The sequence below is a fragment of the Labrus bergylta genome, chromosome 14 (genome assembly GCF_963930695.1).
Source record: "Labrus bergylta chromosome 14, fLabBer1.1, whole genome shotgun sequence".
Lineage (NCBI taxonomy): Eukaryota > Metazoa > Chordata > Actinopteri > Labriformes > Labridae > Labrus > Labrus bergylta.
In genome coordinates this window covers 16,052,848-16,071,613 of record NC_089208.1, presented here as the reverse complement: position 1 = coordinate 16,071,613, position 18,766 = coordinate 16,052,848, and the positions used below count along the sequence as shown (strand labels likewise).

Below are 18,766 nucleotides of genomic sequence, written 5' to 3'. Positions count from 1 at the left end.
GAAAAGTGTAACTTTTTTAACAAGCACAAGATGGAGCCAACAGTCCTCACGTCACTACTTGATGATCATCAAACTTAACTTTTAATCTATTAAGTTAAAACCTCACTGATGCATCTGTCTGGAGGCATAAGGCCTCCTGGTGTATATTTTCATGATGATAAAAGAAAAACTGTTGGGAAAAATCAAGTTATCAGTTTGCTTTATTGTCATAGTAAATATGCTTAATGTTGACTGCAGTGGGAACACCAAGAGACACTTAATCATTTTCTCAACAATTTCAAATGAGGCACCACCCAATGTAGCAACAGAGCATTAAAAGAGCAGGTTTTTAAATGTCAGTCTCCAACAGTTAAATATGATATAACCTGAGAAAGTTTAGTGATGGGTTTAAGCAAAACATTGAAGAGAGCTAGGAAGTGTTTTTTTTATCTCCTTGACAGTGAAAATAGTTAGTGTGAAAGTAAGCTGTGGTTTTTAGTTGTCATTCTATCACGTGGTTTGATTTTTGAATTACCTGAGTTGCTTGTAAGAATGGTTTGAGCTGCAGCAGTTTCCTTGTTGAATATATTGATGGGTTTGAAATCAAGTATTTTTCATTCTGGGCGATAAAACGATAATGATAATCATCGCAATATGATTTTTCCTAATATAAATATAAAAAATGTTCAATAAAAGGTTGATAGATTTAAACACGTGATTACACTATCACACCACTGGGAAAAGGGGGGGGGGGCTTGTTGCCACCTGACATTAAAGAAAAGAACAAAAAGTCGATGAACAGCCAATCATGTTGCAGGGATATGGGTAGGCTTAGAGACGTCTGGAGCGGAATGGAAACACAGCTGAAATGAGGATCTGAGCGATAGCCACACCTAAGAAAACGCTGAGCCTACCAGCTCAAAGTAGGAGAAAACATCGTCGACGAGACGACAAGAAAGGCCGCTCCATTTCAGGAGTTTGGAGATAGTTTGGCTATTTACAGTCCGACAAAAACGAGTAACATGCTCTGTTAACTGTGCCGAAGACAAGTGCAGCTAAAACGGGCAACACCACTAACATTTCCCAGTGTTTGAAAGAATATCAACCGTTAGAACACAGAGAGAAAGAAATCAACAAACGTCCCAAACAAGTGTTAGTGTGGACCATATTGTAAAAAAATATAAACAGGGTGTGGACCCACAGTAAACACCAGGCCAGTAAGTGTGACTCCCCAGCAGCAAACGGTGAAATCAGCGTTTTCCAGCTCTGTGCACTGCGCTTATGATGGTGAAATGTCTCTGTTTAATTACAGTTTGTCATGTTCTGACAATAAAGAATAATTAAACCATAGTTAATCATGTGGTTTCTTCAACTTTCACTCAGAAGCAAAAATCAGCCTTTAAATCTTAAAGAATAAATGATTTGACAATTATCATGATAATTATCGATATCGATATGTCCATATCGCCCAACCCTTTTTTAACAATATCACACTCTCTCATACAGCGGTACAGTATGACCATGACCACACAAATAGTTATAGCTCGGCTCAGAAGCATTTAACATCAAAGATCGATAAATTAATGCGCTAAACTAAAGCCTGTCTTGAAACTTGGCTCATACTCAACCTTGAGGACTCAGGTTGAGGTAGGACTCTGACTTTTCTTTGGTGACTCCCCGGACTTGGGGACTAGACTACAACACTGCTTTTTTGTAACTTGGAACTTATAGGTACATAAAGTGTTTAATTCATGTTGGCATATTAGAAATAAAACTCATTATTTAAAAAAATAAATTCTAAGCCATTTATGCGCATGTGGCTGTTAAGAGTAACCAGCATCTAAATGTATGACCTCAAAGGTTAAACAGCTACTTCAATAAATACCGTGTGACATTATTGCTAAATAATATTGCTAACAATAGTTACTACATGCACAGTATAATTAAGTATATGTGTGAAATATCAAACCAAAGAACTTTGGTTGGTGTACCGACAACCAGAAGAAGAGCTATGGCCGACTGGTCAGACACTGCTTCACAATTGAAAAACTAAGTAATCTCATATTTAAAATGTTCTTTGTATTTTGTTAACTGGCAATTTGTGAGTAAGCACTTTTAAAAACACTTCCTCATACATTAAATCATATGAGATCACAAGAAGAAGACGAGAAGAGTTTTCACCAGCCCTCAGTCAAAAAAACGGTCAGTCTAAAATAACCTCAGCGTGAGACATCACACCTCTGTGAGTATATCACGACATATGATTGAAACATTTTTGAGCTGAGATTGGTGAAAGAAAGCGGGTAGGTTTACTACATTTTTATTATTCAATTGTATGAAGAATTCTTAAATCTGAGGATGTCTTCTTTTTCCATTTCTAAATTACTGTAACTCTGACATTTTATTTTTAGATTTGATGTGCAACTGTCTCAATAATTTGATAATTAAAAGTAGAATTTTAATTACATTAAATGTATATTATACAACAGAAAGAAAATGAAACACTTCTACGTGATCATCACAGCTCTGGCAGCAACAGCTCTGGCACAAGGTACACTACAGTTTTAAAATGTGTTACTGCTAAATCCACCAGATGCGTGTTCTGTCCGTCTCCGCTCCGCCACGGCAGCAGAGCTGATAGCTTTTTACTTTAGTCAATGTGTGTGCGTCTCAGCTCTGTCCCGGCTCCAGTATGACTAAGGCAGCTATATACATTTAAAACATATTTGGATTTAATGACAAAATGCTTTAACCTTCTTGTTTTACAAAGTTTTGCAACTGAAGTAAGACACTATTGTTTAAGATTTTTTGTTTGTTGATTTCAGGCTCTATTGAATGTAATTTCACTGAAGCTACTGGAACTCAGCAATGTTACGGAGCGGTGGGACAACTGCTGATTTTTCACCTGCCAAACACTGCAGATACAGATGTAAGGTTGACGAAAGACAAGACACGTATTATTTTAAAATGTAAAAAAAATAAGATAGAGACGCCACATGAGGAATATGGCAATCAGACTGAACTTTTCACCAAGGGAAGATTTGAATTGGGAAAAGCATTGAAGACACACTCTGGAGACTACATGTTGGAAGAATATAGTGGAAATGGGACTTTAATAAGAAAAGTAAATGTGCACGTAGAAATTGAAGGTAAGTTGAATTGTATTTAAGTGTCTGACACTGATATGTCTTTAAGTTATTAAACAATGGCAATGGTCATTGTCAAGAAAAAATATGCAAATAGTTTTTAACTGTTATGTCTATAACAATTATTCCTGGACTTTATTATGGTTTGAGAAGGGAAAGAGAGACGGAGAATAATGACGGACAGGTAAAACATTTTTTATTTAGTTAGTTGACTTTTTATGATTTCGGAACTCTTTAAATAACATCCAGTAGAGAGAATACAGAGAATAACATTTGAAGTTTGGAAGTGAGAATGCTATGATTTACAGGATCAAATGCTTATTAAAGTCTAGGGAGACCTTTGTCCATACATAAATAACATTTCCAGAAGGTAACAATTAGAACTTTCTGTAGATGATTTATGGTCTGAACCCAAATTGTAATGGGTGCATAAAGTTATTTTTTCCAGGTAGTGTGTTAATGTATTGTTACAGCCCTCTCCAAAAACGTTTCATAACAGGGAGGATGTTGATTGGCCGATAATTAACCCATTTGGTTTCTTGCTCCTGTCTTTATATAATAAAATAGTTACAATCTATTTATGCAGCTTAAAAGATTTTTTTCAGGAGTTAGTTTAACAATTAAAATAGGAATTTAAAAAAGCTATAGCTCCAAAAAGGATAAAAAGTTTAGGTTATTCTGCCCTGTATTTTGTACTGTAGGTACTTAACATGTTTCTTTTTGTTTGTCTTCCAGCTCCAGTGTCAAAGCCAGCTGTTTCTCAGACGTGTTCGTCAGAACAGATCAACATCGGCTGCTCCTCTGAGGGAGATGGAGTGGAGTTCCGTCTGACTTTAGACGGAAACTTACTCATGCAGACAAGAGACAACAGCCAGTTCCTGAACAGCAGTAGAGTTAACATACAATCTCTGACAGAGACTAGAACTACACAAGACGAACCCAGTCTTAAACATGTTACCATCAGCTTAAAGGGTCAGCTGGCTGGAAGCTTAATGTGTATTGTTTGGAACAATGTCAGCAAAGAAGAAACAGTTATTCAACTGAAAATCTGCACAGTGCCCAGTCTGCAAGGTACAGTGGTTAACTCTAAAACTACAATTCACATTTTGACTGTTTTTTTTTACTTTGTCTAATTAAAACCAATCAAATATAAAATTATTGTATTAAAACATTCAGTTATTAACTTTTATTTGACAACAAGTTTGAAGAACATGGGGTGCTGGTTTAGCTCAGTTAGTAGTTATATACAATAGTTATATTTAATCACACATTGATGTGATTGACATGATTCATTCCTTAAGGGTGGGGAGAAACTTCTGATACAGTGGTGAAATTTTGCTTTCAATGATAACTACATAACCGCTTAAACTGTTTGTAATGTAAATGCCATCATCTAATTTTGTTTGATCATTATTTTGATTTCTTAGTTCTTAAATTCATGTTCCCTGCTGTGGCTGTGGCTGTCATAGCAAGCTTTTTGGTTGTCCTCCTCGTGGCTCTGAGCTGTGGTTTTATCTTTCTCCATAACATCCCGACACCCTCGGCTGTTAATGAGGGTGAGCCAAAGATTTTGTTTTCTCATGTCCTCATCTTTCTAAATGAGGACTATAAGGACATTAAGTAAGGTTATCATTACTTGAATTAATGTTGTATTTGCTCTACATTAGTTTGATATCATGCCATGGGAATGATTTTGTAAAGACTTCCTTTAAAAAAAAGTTTAAAAAGTAGACATGATGTCCTCTGAGTTCATTTACTAATCAAAAGCCCTCCCATTTCTCCTCTCTCTTTAGATGTCACAGAGAACCCTGAAGAGGAAATTGTCTACACAGACGTAAGAATCGGACAAAACACAATGACAACATTTTAAAGGGAAATAATTTGTTGTTCATAAGAGGCCTCTCTGATTTTCTCTTTTTCAGATTATTGCTCTTAAAAAAGTGTTTTAAATTAAAAAGTGATTTAATTCAATCAATTCACACCGTATGTTAACTCTGCCATAGGATGTACTGTTTATTAAAGACACAAATTATGCAGTAAGTCACTGTGCATAATGTTTAAGCCGACTACAGCGTTCTTAAAACTGTCATAACCTCCGTTTATAATTAGCAAAAAAAAGTATGTGTCAGACAAGCCTTGTCCAAAATATTTAACTACTTCCTGAACTCCACCACAAATCACAAGAAGACCATAAGCAGCATACTGTCAGTATAACTATCAATTGTAAGGTGAACTCACAATGAAGCCTTGAGTCATCAGTGTTTACTCTAGGATGGAGTTGTAGCAGCGGAGGTGAAGTGGAACAATGTCTTAAGTGCGTGCAAATGAATGATTTACCTTCTATCAACAACACCCCATAGAGTAAAATCACATAACCAAATTAGTAAAATCCTAAAGATCTGTGCCTCAAATGCATCTTCTCAAGGCTTTCCACCAGATGCGAAGTAGCCAGCAAGCGGGTTTTCGTAGCCCCCTTTGGGAGTCCCGGCAGGAATTTTGATCATTAAAGCCCAAATTTGGCGGCCTCTGGCATAATTTAATGCCACTGGCCCTCCAATTTATCTTAAATGTTTCACATGTGAATGACTTTGCATCCCCGATTGTAAACATGTAGCCTAGTGAATTATTGTAAAGGAGAACAAGGCTTCTTTTCTTTTTAACATCCTCAGCAACAGGGGTTTCACTTCAGAGTATGAGAGATAGAGTTCTAGTTGCACACTCGCAGGAGCCATGTATGAGCATATGGGGGGGGGGGGGGGGGGGGGGGTACTGAAAGAGATAGGCATATTTGTCTATTATCATGCTCGCATTAGAGGTGTGATTTCTGAGCACTCTGTCACGCTCTCTTGTGCACGCAGCAATTTTATGAATAAATGAAAAATTTAATAAAATGGTCGGAAATATACTCAGATACACACGCCATCCCTTACGTTTACACGTTTAGCAATTTGGTCAGTTTCTAACTTTGTGAGTTATTTAAAAAAAAAATAAAGGAGAAAAAAAGCCCCTTACCTCTACTCTCCACCTGTCTCCTCTCCTTTCATTTCCCCTTTCCTCTCTCTCTAAACAAAGTCAGCAGCGGTGGTCATATTATATTCCATAAAGCAAATTAATATAACGTTAGTTTCTAAAGAGATAAGATGGAGCCCTGTCCCCTCCTCTCTCATTTCATTTACTTTCTCCTCTCGTAAAAAAAAAGTGTAGGTCAAATTTCAGCAGTGATGCACCTCCGCTAATAGATGCATATAGCGGAAACAGTGGTCATATGAAGAACACTCATCACAGCTATAAATAAATCCTTCAGTTGCCGGTTTCTTTATAGAATAAGGCTGCAGTAACTCTTGAAAGTTGCAACAGTTTCTGTTGGTGTTATTTTAGGCACATGGTGATGCACCTCATGTGATCATTTTGGAGGCTGCATATGAGAGACGATGTGCTTGCTTAATTTTTGTCTCAACTTCACAAGATTTACTTTGTGCAGTACTGTGAATATTTTTTGAAGAATCATATGGTGTCCTTAAGTAAAGAAAACAAAACACTGTTTTAGTAGTGGGTATAAGATTTAGCAATGAGACTAGTCATTATTTGAGGGTCGGACCATGTAGGGTCAATATGCTTTGTAAAGTAGCTGATAGATTCTATACAGTGATGTTTTGTATAATAAATGTTTATCTCTGTTCATTTTATTCTTCTGTTGAGTTCCATTTGCAGAGCTTTGAAAAGTGTTGCTCACTCATGACATCTAGTGGATCTATTCTGTTCTTGCAGGTGCTTACTAAATTACTAAAGTCTTTCTTATGTACACACAACAAGCAATGTAGGAATCTTGACGACCACAAGATGGAGCCAACAGCCGTTGCTTCAGTAAATTATCATGAAAATAAAATAAATCTATTTAACATTTGTTGCACAAGCTGTTATTCATGAACTGTCATCCTGATCCATAAGATGTTGATCTCAATGTGCATAATTTAAACTCTGCTTCACATACCACTTGGGGGCTTTAAAGGTACAATATGTAGAATGTTTACACTGAAATATCTAAATTAATTTAAATTGACTAGACCTGTCATGTTTTTTTTTAACTTTGATATGATACTAGTAAAAATTAAGGGATATAGTTACCTGAAAAAGAATCATAGGCACCCATATTGTGTTATTTCTTGTTTTTAAATGTGGACAGGAAAGAAACTAATGGTACAGTGGTGTTATTAAAAAAAATGGTTTTCAGCTATTGACCACAAGGAGGCAATAATGTGCCGTAAAACACTTTCCTCAACACAGGCTTCAACAATACAGTTTTCTGATTTGACTTAAGATGAACAACAGCATTTTCCTCTCGTCATGTATCAAAACTCTCCCAACATCAGCCTTAAAAAGTCATTAAAAGCCAACTACATTAAGCCCTAATATGAGTTTTGGCCAAAAAAAATACCAATACTGACTTGCTTCAACAAATGTCAATGCATTTAATCTGTTCAAACAATGATGCAATTGGGTATACTGGCATTCAAGTTTGTAATCACATATGTATGTGCTTTCATTTTTTGGTAGAAGCAGTTTTTTTAACTGTTGGAATGTCGATACAAAGTCTGATATTTATGGGTATACATTAAATGTATATTTCCTCATTTAGGAAGCACAAAGGTGTATGGTATTGAAAATGACATTTCATCCTCTTTTTGCCATAACTTTGTTTTTTTAATGTTATTCTTCTGCTTGTTGCCCAGAAAGAAAAGACCCTTTAGTCGTTCTTCAGGAGTAAGACATTTAAATTGTATTACTACGTTTATAAAAAGTTGTTTTCCTATCTTTAAAATTGAACATGTTTTTCAATGTCTGTAAGTGGCTTTGATTATAACAAGATAAGCAATGACAGGGATGACAAGTGTACAATAAGTCTTCTTAAACGTACAATATGTAGAATTGTATGACAATGTTGACACTAAAATATCTAAATTTATTAAAAAATTGACTAAACCCATGTTAAATATATGGTAACACTTTATATTAGGTGCTTGTAATAAGCTGTAATTAATAGGTGATAAGTCACTTATAAGACGTTATTATATAGAGATCTTATTAGATTCATATTAACACAAATAAGACTATATAAGTGTTAATATAGGCATAATTAAAACCTTTATTATGTCTTATAAGACACTTATAGGCTCTTATTAGAAACTTATTAATAGTTTATATACCGCCATAAACATTAATAAGATGTTTATTAACACAAATAATGTCATGATTTGGTCATTTTTTGTTTTGTTTTTCAGTGTTTCTTTATGTTCTAGTGTGTTTTGTTCATTCTTGAGTTCTGTGTGTCTTCAGTGTTTAATGTATTTATTTTGTAGTTGTCCTCAGTGTTTCTTGTCTTGTGTTCATTCCTTCCTCTGTGTGTTTCCTTCCATTGTGATTGCCCTCATTGTCTTCACCTGTGTCATTAGTCTCACCTGTGTTTGATTACCCCTGTGTCTAGTTTGTCTCTGTGTTTCTTCCCTTCTGTGTCAGTTCATTGTATGTGTTTGTTGGTGTCGGTTGTCGTGTGTCAGTTTACCTGTGGCTCCTTGTTTTTCCTCGTGTTTGGATTTTGGAAGTAAGTTTTTGTTTGTCTTTTTTGAAGAATAAATAGTTTCTGTTGATTCTGCATCTGGTTCCTCCTCTTGGTTTTCTCGATCCGTAACAAATAAGTCTATATAAGTGTTAATAGAGGCATAATTAAAACCTTTATTATGTCTTATAAGAAACTTAAAGGCTCTTATTAGAAACTTATCAACAGTTTATATACCGCCATAAACATTAATAAGATGTTTATTAACATTTATAAGACTTTATAAGGAAATATAAATCCTTATAACAAATACTTTATTATGCACTTATTAAGAGCTAATAAAGCTCCTCTGCAGTTACTGGATCTAAAGTGGGAACACTACTTATAAAGATTAATAAATACTTTATTATGCACTTATTAAGAGTTAAGGGTTAGGGTTTAATCTTTATGAGTAGTGTTCCCACTTTAGATCCAGTACCTGCAGAGGAGCTTTATTAACTCTTAATAAGTGCATAATTAAGTATTAATTAATCTTTATAAGGATTTATAGTTCCTTATAAAGTCTTATAAATGTTAATAAACATCTTATTAATGTTTATGGCGGTATATAAACTGTTAATAAGTTTCTAACAAGAGCCTATAAGTGTCTTATAAGACATAAAGGTTTTAATTATGTCTCTATTAACACTAATATAGCCTTATTTGTGTTAATAAGAATCTAATAAGGTCTTATAACGTCTAATAAGTGACTTACTACCTATTAATTACAGCTTATTACAAGCACCTTAATATAAAGTGTTACCAAATATATATTTTTTTGTTGGGTACTTACCTCAAATATTTCCAACAGTAATCAAAGCCAGAGAAATCTGTAATTTTATAGTTGTAACGCAGGGATGGGCAACTTTGGTCACAGCAAGGGCCACATTCATTTAATTCTCACTGCCAGAGGGCCACATTGTAGGATACAAAAACGATTACAGTCAATTATGTCTCAAATTTAACTCAACATATACCAGTGATCAAATATTTTGATGGACATATTTCTGTTTTTCATGGCAGATTTTGGAATGTTTTCTTCTTGTTTCCAATTAATTGATATTTAAAAATTGACCTGAGGGCCACGTTGAGGGTTGATGGGGGCTGCATGTGGCCCCGAGGCCGCCAGTTGCCCACCCCTGTTGTAACAGGACGTGTTTTGTCGAGGCGGCCACCATGATGAGCCGCCATGACACAGAATGTTTATCGTTACCGTGGAAACACTGGATGTTACGTCAAAGCCCGCTACATGAGGAAGCAGGTATTCCTCCTGAAAGCCGTCGTGCTGTTGCTGTATTTGCTGTTTTGATAAAAACGTCATGTATTGGGGGGTAAAAGATGCAAGCTAAATCTCCCATGATTCCCCGCCAGCCTCGACATCATCTTTTGTTATTGAAGTATTGATTGACAGCTCCCTGGCGGCTGAATCTACATAGTGTATTTTTAAGAATCATGTATTATTGGTCATTTAGACATGGACACTTTCTTCTGGTGTCCCCTTACTAGGATTTTGATTGTTCAGATTTATTTTATCGCAACATTTAGTCTAGTGACAGGGATGCCGCATCCCTTTATTGGCCAACGTCCGTTTTCATGAGATTACTTATCACTTACATAACCAACTCACCCGTTTACAGCGTCAACAAGGCCTTGTCGCTTCAGCTTCAGGAAGAAAAAGTCCCTCTTTGAGCAGAAGGAGGAACTGAGGAAGAAAGAGGGAGATGATGAAGAAGGTTTAACAAAGTGCAATGGGTGAGGACTCTGGGAGTGTGGTTTTCTGTATCAACTACTCACTCTCACATCATTAAATACTCCTCAGCGTACACTGTAGTGCAGTGGTTCTCAAACTATGGTATGCGTACCACCGGTGGTACGCATACCATAGTTTGATCTCCACAATATAAAAAAAAACATGTTCAGCATAAAACGCCAATTTTTTGTTTTTTTGTCATACTCTTATATTATCTGTCTTGTATCTATTGGGTTGTATTTCAAATGTGTTTTCCCTCTAAATTAATCTAGTTTTTGCAAAAAACAACTTTAATCTGCTCAATTTATGCTCAAACACAGACATAAACAACAACAGGAGAACACCTCGCGTTTTGAAAAGTTCCACTTGATATTCCGTTATAGTTCAAGACTGAAACAACAGCAAGCAGCTGTAGACCTACATTAACAGATATTCTGTTATTTATTGAAGTTCAGCACACAATCCGCAGCAAGCAGCTGTACATTAACATTTTTAAAACGGAGCCAGGAGAAGCTTCAGTTTTGAGACATGTACGGACAGCGGGAGGGGGACCTTATCGCTCCCCCTCCCTCTATCTCTATCTCTCTCTCTGTAGCTCTGAAGCTGATGTGATTCTGCTCTGTTTTGATGTCTTAACGCTCCGTAGGAGTTGAGAGGCATTTTTTTTAAAAAGGCAGTTTTGCTATGTTGAACGCAGAGACTTATAATAAAGCGGCGTTGTTTGCACCAAGCCTGCAGAGTGCACGCCTGCACTCTCACAAGCTCTCTCTCTCTCTCTCAGGCACGCAGCAATTTTATGAATAAATGAAAATTAAATGAGAACAGGTCGGAAATATACTTGGGCCCAGGTATCGTGTTTGTGTGGGAAACACTGGAGACTAAATATTTCCAATTGTCATTTTTAATGTTCTGCATTTTTGTGTGTGCAAGTTCTAGCACTAGCCCTTAGTAGTCCTACAGTGTGGCTGCCAGCAGTCAATAATAAATAATATTCTTTTAATTAATTTGCCTCTTGCATGAAATGTGTGTTGAAATAGGCCTACAATGTATTTTAACATCTACCATAATGGTGGTACTTTTTTTATTTTTTATATTTTCGGCGGTGGTACGCAGTCTAAAAAGTTTGAGAACCAATGCGCTAAAGCCTGTCTTGAAACTTAGCTCATACTCAACCTTGAGGACTCAGGTTGAGGTAGGACTCTGACTTTTCTTTGGTGACTCCCCGGACTTGGGGACTAGACTACAACACTGCTTTTTTGTAACTTGGAACTTATAGGTACATAAAGTGTTTAATTCATGTTGGCATATCAGAAATAAAAGCCATTTTTAAAAAATATATATTTTGAGCCATTTATGCACATGTGGCTGTTAAGAGTAACCAGCATCTAAATGTATGACCTCAAAGGTTAAACAGCTACTTCAATAAATACCGTGTGACATTATTGCTAAACAATACTACATGCACAGTATAATTTAGTATATGTGTGAAATATCAAACTAAAGACCTTTGGTTGGTGTACCGACAACCAGAAGAAGAGCTATGGCCGATTATAGACATTGGTTTATTGTTGCTGCCTACATATTTTGTGGGTAAGCACTTTTAAAAACACTTCCTTGAATCATATGAGATCACAAGAAGACGAGAAGAGTTTTCACCAGCCCTCAGTCAAAAAAACGGTCAATCTAAAATAACCTCAGCGTGAGACATCACACCTGTGTGAAGCGAGTATATCACAACATATGATTGAAATATTTTTTAGCTTAGAGATTGGTGAAAGAAAGCGGGTAGGTTTACTACATTTTTATTATTCAAAATGTATGAAGAACTCTTAAATCTGAGGAGGTTTATTTTTCCATTTCTAAAATAGTTCAAAAACTCAATGCAATCGACAAACTTCACTGTAACATTTCATTTTAGATTTGATGTGCAACTGTCTCAATAATTTGATAATTAAAAGTAGAATTTTAATTACATTAAATGTATATTATACAACAGAAAGAAAATGAAACACTTCTACGTGATCATCACAGCTCTGGCAGCAACAGCTCTGGCACAAGGTACACTACAGTTTTAAAATGTGTTACTGCTAAATCCACCAGATGCGTGTTCTGTCTGTCTCCGCTCCGCCACGGCAGCAGAGCTGATAGCTTTTTACTTTAGTCAATGTGTGTGCGTCTCAGCTCTGTCCCGGCTCCAGCAGTCCAGAGTCTTCTGCAAGGCTTCTATTTGTGCCGGATTAAGGCGCATCAATTTCAACACAATGACCTTATGTTTAATAAGGGTTTTTATACAGTTTTTTATGACATACTGTATATCATATTATCTCACGCTGTTCTGCATGATACTGTAAATACGGCAGTAACTCCTTGGTCTCAGGACTCCAACTGTCCGTCGGCGCTGCTCAGTGAGGCTCTCTGATAAAGCTGCCTGCGAGTGTCGACTGGCGAGGGAGCACAGAGCCGTACCCGAGTGGAGCAGACATGCAATGCACACGTATCTGGTGGCAGTTCTGTGTTAAAGTCTGTTATTCTCTAAAAAATGTTTTAATATTTGATCAAAGAGAAAAAAAGTTTGCCATAGTAATGAATTTAGAAGTCTAGTTTAATAGTTAATCATTTAGCCATCAAGTTACTGGTTAAATTAAAGTATACAGTATGACTAAGGCAGCTATATACATTTAAAACATTTGGATTTAATGACAAAATGCTTTAACCTTCTTGTTTTACAAAGTTTTGCAACTGAAGTAAGACACTATTGTTTAAGATTTTTTGTTTGTTGATTTCAGGCTCTATTGAATGTAATTTCACTGAAGCTACTGGAACTCAGCAATGTTATGGAGCGGTGGGACAACTGCTGATTTTTCACCTGCCAAACACTGCAGATAGAGATGTAAGGTTGACGAAAGACAAGACACGTATTATTTTAAAATGTAAAAAAAATCAGATAGAGACGCCACAGGAGGAATATGGCAATCAGACTGAACTTTTCACCAAGGGAAGATTTGAATTGGGAAAAGCATTGAAGACACACTCCGGAGACTACATGTTGGAAGAATATAGTGGAAATGGGACTTTAATAAGAAAAGTAAATGTGCACGTAGAAATTGAAGGTAAGTTGAATTGTATTTAAGTGTCTGACACTGATATGTCTTTAAGTTATTAAACAATGGCAATGGTCATTGTCAAGAAAAAATATGCAAATACTTTTTAACTGTTATGTCTATAACAATTATTCCTGGACTTTATTATGGTTTGAGAAGGGAAAGAGAGACGGAGAATAATGACGGACAGGTGAAACATTTTTTAGTTAGTTAGCTGACTCTTTATGGTTTCGGAACTCTTTAAATAACATCCAGTAGAGAGAATACGGAGAATAACATTTGAAGTTTGGAAATGAGAATGCTATGATTTACAGGATCAAATGCTTATTAAAGTCTAGTGAGACCTTTGTCCATACATAAATAAAATTTCCAGAAGGTAACAATTAGAACTTTCTGTCGATGATTTTGGTCTGAACCAAAATTGTAATGGGTGCATAAAGTTATTTTTTCCAGGTAGTGTGTTAATGTATTGTTACAGCCCTCTCCAAAAATGTTTCATAACAGGGAGGATGTAGATTGGCCGATAATTAACCCATTTGGTTTCTTGCTCCTGTCTTTATATAAAAAAATAGTCACAAAATATTTATGCAGCTTAAAAGATTTTTTTCAGGAGTTAGTTTAACCATTAAAATAGGAATTTAAAAAAGCTATAGCTCCAAAAAGGATAAAAAGTTTAGGTTATTCTGCCCTGTACTTTGTACTGTAGGTACTTAACATGTTTCTTTTTGTTTGTCTTCCAGCTCCAGTGTCAAAGCCAGCTGTTTCTCAGATGTGTTCGTCAGAACAGATCAACATCAGCTGCTCCTCTGAGGGAGATGGAGTGGAGTTCCGTCTGACTTTAGACGGAAACTTACTCATGCAGACAAGAGACAACAGCCAGTTCCTGAACAGCAGTAGAGTTAACATACAATCTCTGACAGAGACTAGAACTACACAAGACGAACACAGTCTTAAACATGTTACCACCAGCTTAAAGGGTCAGCTGGCTGGAAGCTTAATGTGTATTGTTTGGAACAATGTCAGCAAAGAAGAAACAGTTATTCAACTGAAAATCTGCACAGTGCCCAGTCTGCAAGGTACAGTGGTTAACTCTAAAACTACAATCCACATTTTGACTGTTTTTTAACTTTGTCTAATTAAAACCAATCAAATATAAAATTCTCGTAGTATAATATCAGTTAACTTTTTTTTTGACAACAACAAGTTTGAAGAACATAGGGTGCTGGTTTATCTTATTTAGTAGAGCAGCCCCTGAGGCCACGGTCCTTGTAGCAGGATCAACAACCAATCCTGACAGTATTTTGCGCATTTCATGTCTGTAAAGCTATACTCTCTAAGGGCACACTCACACTAGGCAATCGGTACTGTGAATAAGCACACTTCATCCGGCGGCTGTGGCTCAGTGGGTAGAGTCATTGCCTCTTCACCGGAGAGGTCAAAGGTTTGATCCCCAGCAGAGCAACATCATACGGAAGTCCGCCGGTTAGTCGCGCAGAGCAACGCTAAAATGCTTCCTTGAATTGCGCAAGGAGATAACACAGATTCATTGTGCATAAAAAGTAGGGGACAGAGTTAGATTAAGATAGTAAGGACATGCAACATGTCCGATGTGTCCTTGCAAGACACAAGACGCATTGCTCCCTCTGCTTTGGTGGCGGTGTATGAATGGAATAGTGTTGTACTTACTCTCTGATGTACGTCGCTTTAGATAAAAGCATCTGCTAAGACTTGTGAATTGTAGAATCCCTTAAATCGAAGGCAAAGGTGACCGGTACAGTGCCATGGTATCTTTATCTGGCTTTACAAATGACTTGTCAATGTTAATGCCATCATCTAATTTTGTTTGATATGTTTATATTTTTCAGGTCCTTTATTCCCTGTTGTGTCTATGGCTATTAAAGCAATCTTTTTGGCTGTCCTCCTGGGAAGTGTTTTAATCATTCTCCATAACATCCTAAAACCTGGCATTGAGGGTGAGTTAAAGAATTTTTTCTCATGTCCTTGTCTTTCTCAATAAGAAATACGGACATTGAGTAAGGTTATTAGGATTTAAATTAATGTGGTATGCTACATCAATTTGACAGAATGGATTTATTTATTTTTTAGAATTCCTTTAAAAAAAAAAAAACAACTTGAGAAGTAGAATGTCCTCTGAGGCAATTTACTAATCAAAAGTCCTCCTATTTCCCCTCTCTTTTTAGATGTTATAGAGAACCCAGAAGAGTTCATTACTACACCCATGTAGGAATAATACAAAAAAAAGGACAACTGAACCCAACCCCAAGATTTCTACATCCAGTGTATCCCACAGAATGACGTGATTCTGCTCTCATAGATTTGCTGCGTCTTATCTCTCCGCAAGAGTCGAGAGGGAATCTTTTTTTTAAACAGGAGTTTTGTTATGTTGCATGGAGAGTTCAGGCACAGAAAAATGTCATCCGCTCAGTGATATCCTTGGGCCCGCCTGAACTCTTGCTTGCTTTCTCGTGCACGCTGCAATATTATGAATGAATAAAAAATAGATAAAAACAGGGCTGAAATATACTAGGGCAGGCTCACCCAGGTATCTTCTATGTTTGGTAAACACTTTAATCTTCTCCTAAAAAAGGATCAAGTATCAGCCCAATAATTGACCATGTCTGTAATCTGTGATCATGTAGTTCAGTTAATACTTTGTATTCTTTTTTTAAATTGTGCTTCTTTGATTCATTTTGGCATTTGGCTTCCTTATATAACCATATCTTTGATTGTATTCTTGTAAATTTGTGTTATCATAAGCAATTTATGAAACATATATCAAAATGTTCTCTGGTTTTTGTTTTTAAGTAAAAACACTGTATATTTCCTAAATTGATTATGTTGTCTTTTTCATATAAAGATCAAACAAAATTCAAAATGAGAAAAATAGGACAACCCTTAAGGTTACAATGTTTGTGATACCAGTTTGTTTTATTGAAATGGTAAATGCTTAATGTTGACTACTGTAGGAACACCAAGGACACTGAATAATTTTCTTAACAATTTCAAATGAGGCACTTCACACAGTGTATCAACCATGTCAGTCTCCCACAGTTAAATATGACTTAACCTGACAAAGTTTAGTGATGGGTTTAAGCAAAACATTGAAGAGAGATAGGAAGTGGTTTTTTTTATCTCCTTGACAGTGAAAATAGTTAGTGTGAAAGTTTGAGTCATACTTTCATAAGGCATATAAATGATGTGCTTATTTCCTCACTCAGATACAGACATTACTATTTCTATTGTCTTCATAGTCCTGCTCTGAACTAATCTGTTATTTGAAACTGTAAAGGGCAACGTCTCCCATCACTGCATATTGTCAACATTACTTCAAAAATATTTTTCATATTAATAATTATTACCCACCAAAAGGAATAATTTGGAATGTTTTGGAAATGAAATTTCAGAGAAAGACTGTTTATATATCCACAGCAGGGGCCAACCATAGTTCACTGACAATCTGGCATTCTAAAAAGTTTAAATAAATAATTGCGCTTAGCAATAGAGCTAATGCTATAGGGAGGAACACAGGTTGTTAGTGCTGTTACAAAAGGTGCCTATAAAGTTGCTGAATAATCTTCAACACAGCCGAGTATGGTTTTAAGGTTCTTTAGTTAGATTTCTGGTTGCATAACATTAACCTCATAGCCTCAGTTTTCTTCTTCGTTATTCCAACATATCTTTCAAACATGAACCAAGAGGGCCCCCAATGTGGGCCAAACAGAACAGTACCAAATTACATCACTTGCATAAAACATAAACATTACAGTGTCCTTTTGCATATGAAATTGCTCTAAATGTTTCCATGTTGTAAAAGTTTTTGAAAATAATAAAGTTTATAATATATATACAACTTTTAGTTGTCGTTCTATCACGTGGTTGGATTTTTGTAATACCCGAGTTGCTTGTGAGAATGGTTTGAGCTGCAGCGGTTACCTTGTTAAATATATTGATGGGTTTGAAATCAAAACTTTTCCATACTGTGTGAGAACCAGGAAGTTGTTGTGTCTTCATGGGTCCTTTGTAGAAATAAGAATATAATATAATTAAATAAGTTATTAAACCAAAGCAGGTAATAAAGCTGAGATCTCTGGTGTTGAAGAATGAAGCTGACGCCTAAGTGCCAAACCCTGCAGCTTGTTGAGTGTCGACTTGAGGCTGACTGCAAAAGCTTGGTAGTCCCATAAACACCACAATTCAAATTAATGGCAGAAATTATCAAGTTTATAGACCGTTTCAAAAAAATGAAAAAGCGCGTAGCTGACCTGTAGACAGGCAGGCGCGATGTAGCCGTTGTCAAAAGGCTGAAAAACCCAGCTTGGCTCCAGCTCTTAGCCTGTAGTTAGGTTGACTGAAGGTTAGGTTGAGACAGCATTTCAAGCATGGCTAAGCCATCGATGGGACTCCAGTGACCCCTGCAGTAACAGATGGGTGACGCCACTCAGGCTTCGTCCATTGATATTTACAGTCCATGGTCACTATATATGGGTGTTGGAACCACTCAGATTTCATAAGAAAGACAAAAACATCCCTTGATCAATTGTGCCCATATCTACGCCTTTGTAAATTTTAATTCTAGAATGAAGTACAAGTATTACCAATGGTACATCAGATACTCCTATAAATTTGACCTCAGTTTTTTGCAGAGTTTAACAATATGTAGTTTGTGTAGTATTGAACAGCTTTGGAGGGACTCAAACTAGGGATGTAATCGTGAGGCAGTTACAAATCGATTCTAAGGTGTCAAGGTTCACACCGGTACTCTGAAAAATGAATCGCAGTAATATCGTGAGCGTCAGCAGCTGTAGAGCAGAGGCGGTTGGTTGTAACAAGCAGGCCTTATCATGACAGCTGCGGAGGCCAAACCATACTAACAAGTGGGTTTTCAGCCCCGCTCGCCCAAACGAGTGCAAGAGCCAAAGAGATTACGAGGTGTATTGGTGTTTTAATGAAAAATTAAAGGTATCTTTTTCAGTCATCTCATAATTTTTCCTCAGTCTCATTTTGTTAAATAAATTGTGAGAGAATCATATCATGAACACAATATCGTGAACCCAGTATCGTGAATCATATCGTGAACCCAGTATCGTGAATCGTATCGTGAGCCCAGTATCGTGAACCCAGTATCGTGAGCCCAGTATCGTGAGCCCAGTATCGTGAATCAAATCGTGAACCCAGT

At 36.4% G+C, this 18,766-nt stretch overlaps 2 protein-coding genes across 5 annotated transcripts in view; one reads left to right on the top strand and one right to left on the bottom strand.

The window, feature by feature from the left end:
• The window catches only part of LOC109987309 (organic cation/carnitine transporter 2), a 96,641-nt gene that overhangs the window by 44,424 nt on the left and 33,451 nt on the right, over positions 1–18,766 (bottom strand). For 2 of the 3 annotated variants that reach the window (XM_065962900.1, XM_065962901.1), the window contains exon 2: positions 10,346–10,420. The gene's annotated coding sequence lies outside the window, so the exon portion shown is untranslated. Of the gene's footprint in view, positions 1–6,137; positions 6,263–10,345; positions 10,421–18,766 lie in introns of those variants that run through there. The other variant, XM_065962902.1, reaches the window with a different exon arrangement.
• Positions 1,698–5,161, top strand: LOC110004223 (uncharacterized). 2 transcript variants are annotated; one of them, XM_029282716.2, is made up of 6 exons: positions 1,698–2,282; positions 2,469–2,530; positions 2,805–3,128; positions 3,861–4,196; positions 4,553–4,681; positions 4,919–5,161. In XM_029282716.2, exons 2-6 carry the CDS (start codon positions 2,476–2,478, stop codon positions 4,993–4,995), a joined length of 921 nt encoding a protein of 306 aa, XP_029138549.2. In that variant the 5' UTR covers positions 1,698–2,282; positions 2,469–2,475; the 3' UTR covers positions 4,996–5,161. The 2 variants fall into 2 exon arrangements, with proteins under 2 accessions (XP_029138549.2, XP_029138550.2); XM_029282717.2 differs by having other exon boundaries at positions 1,911–2,282; positions 2,805–2,908.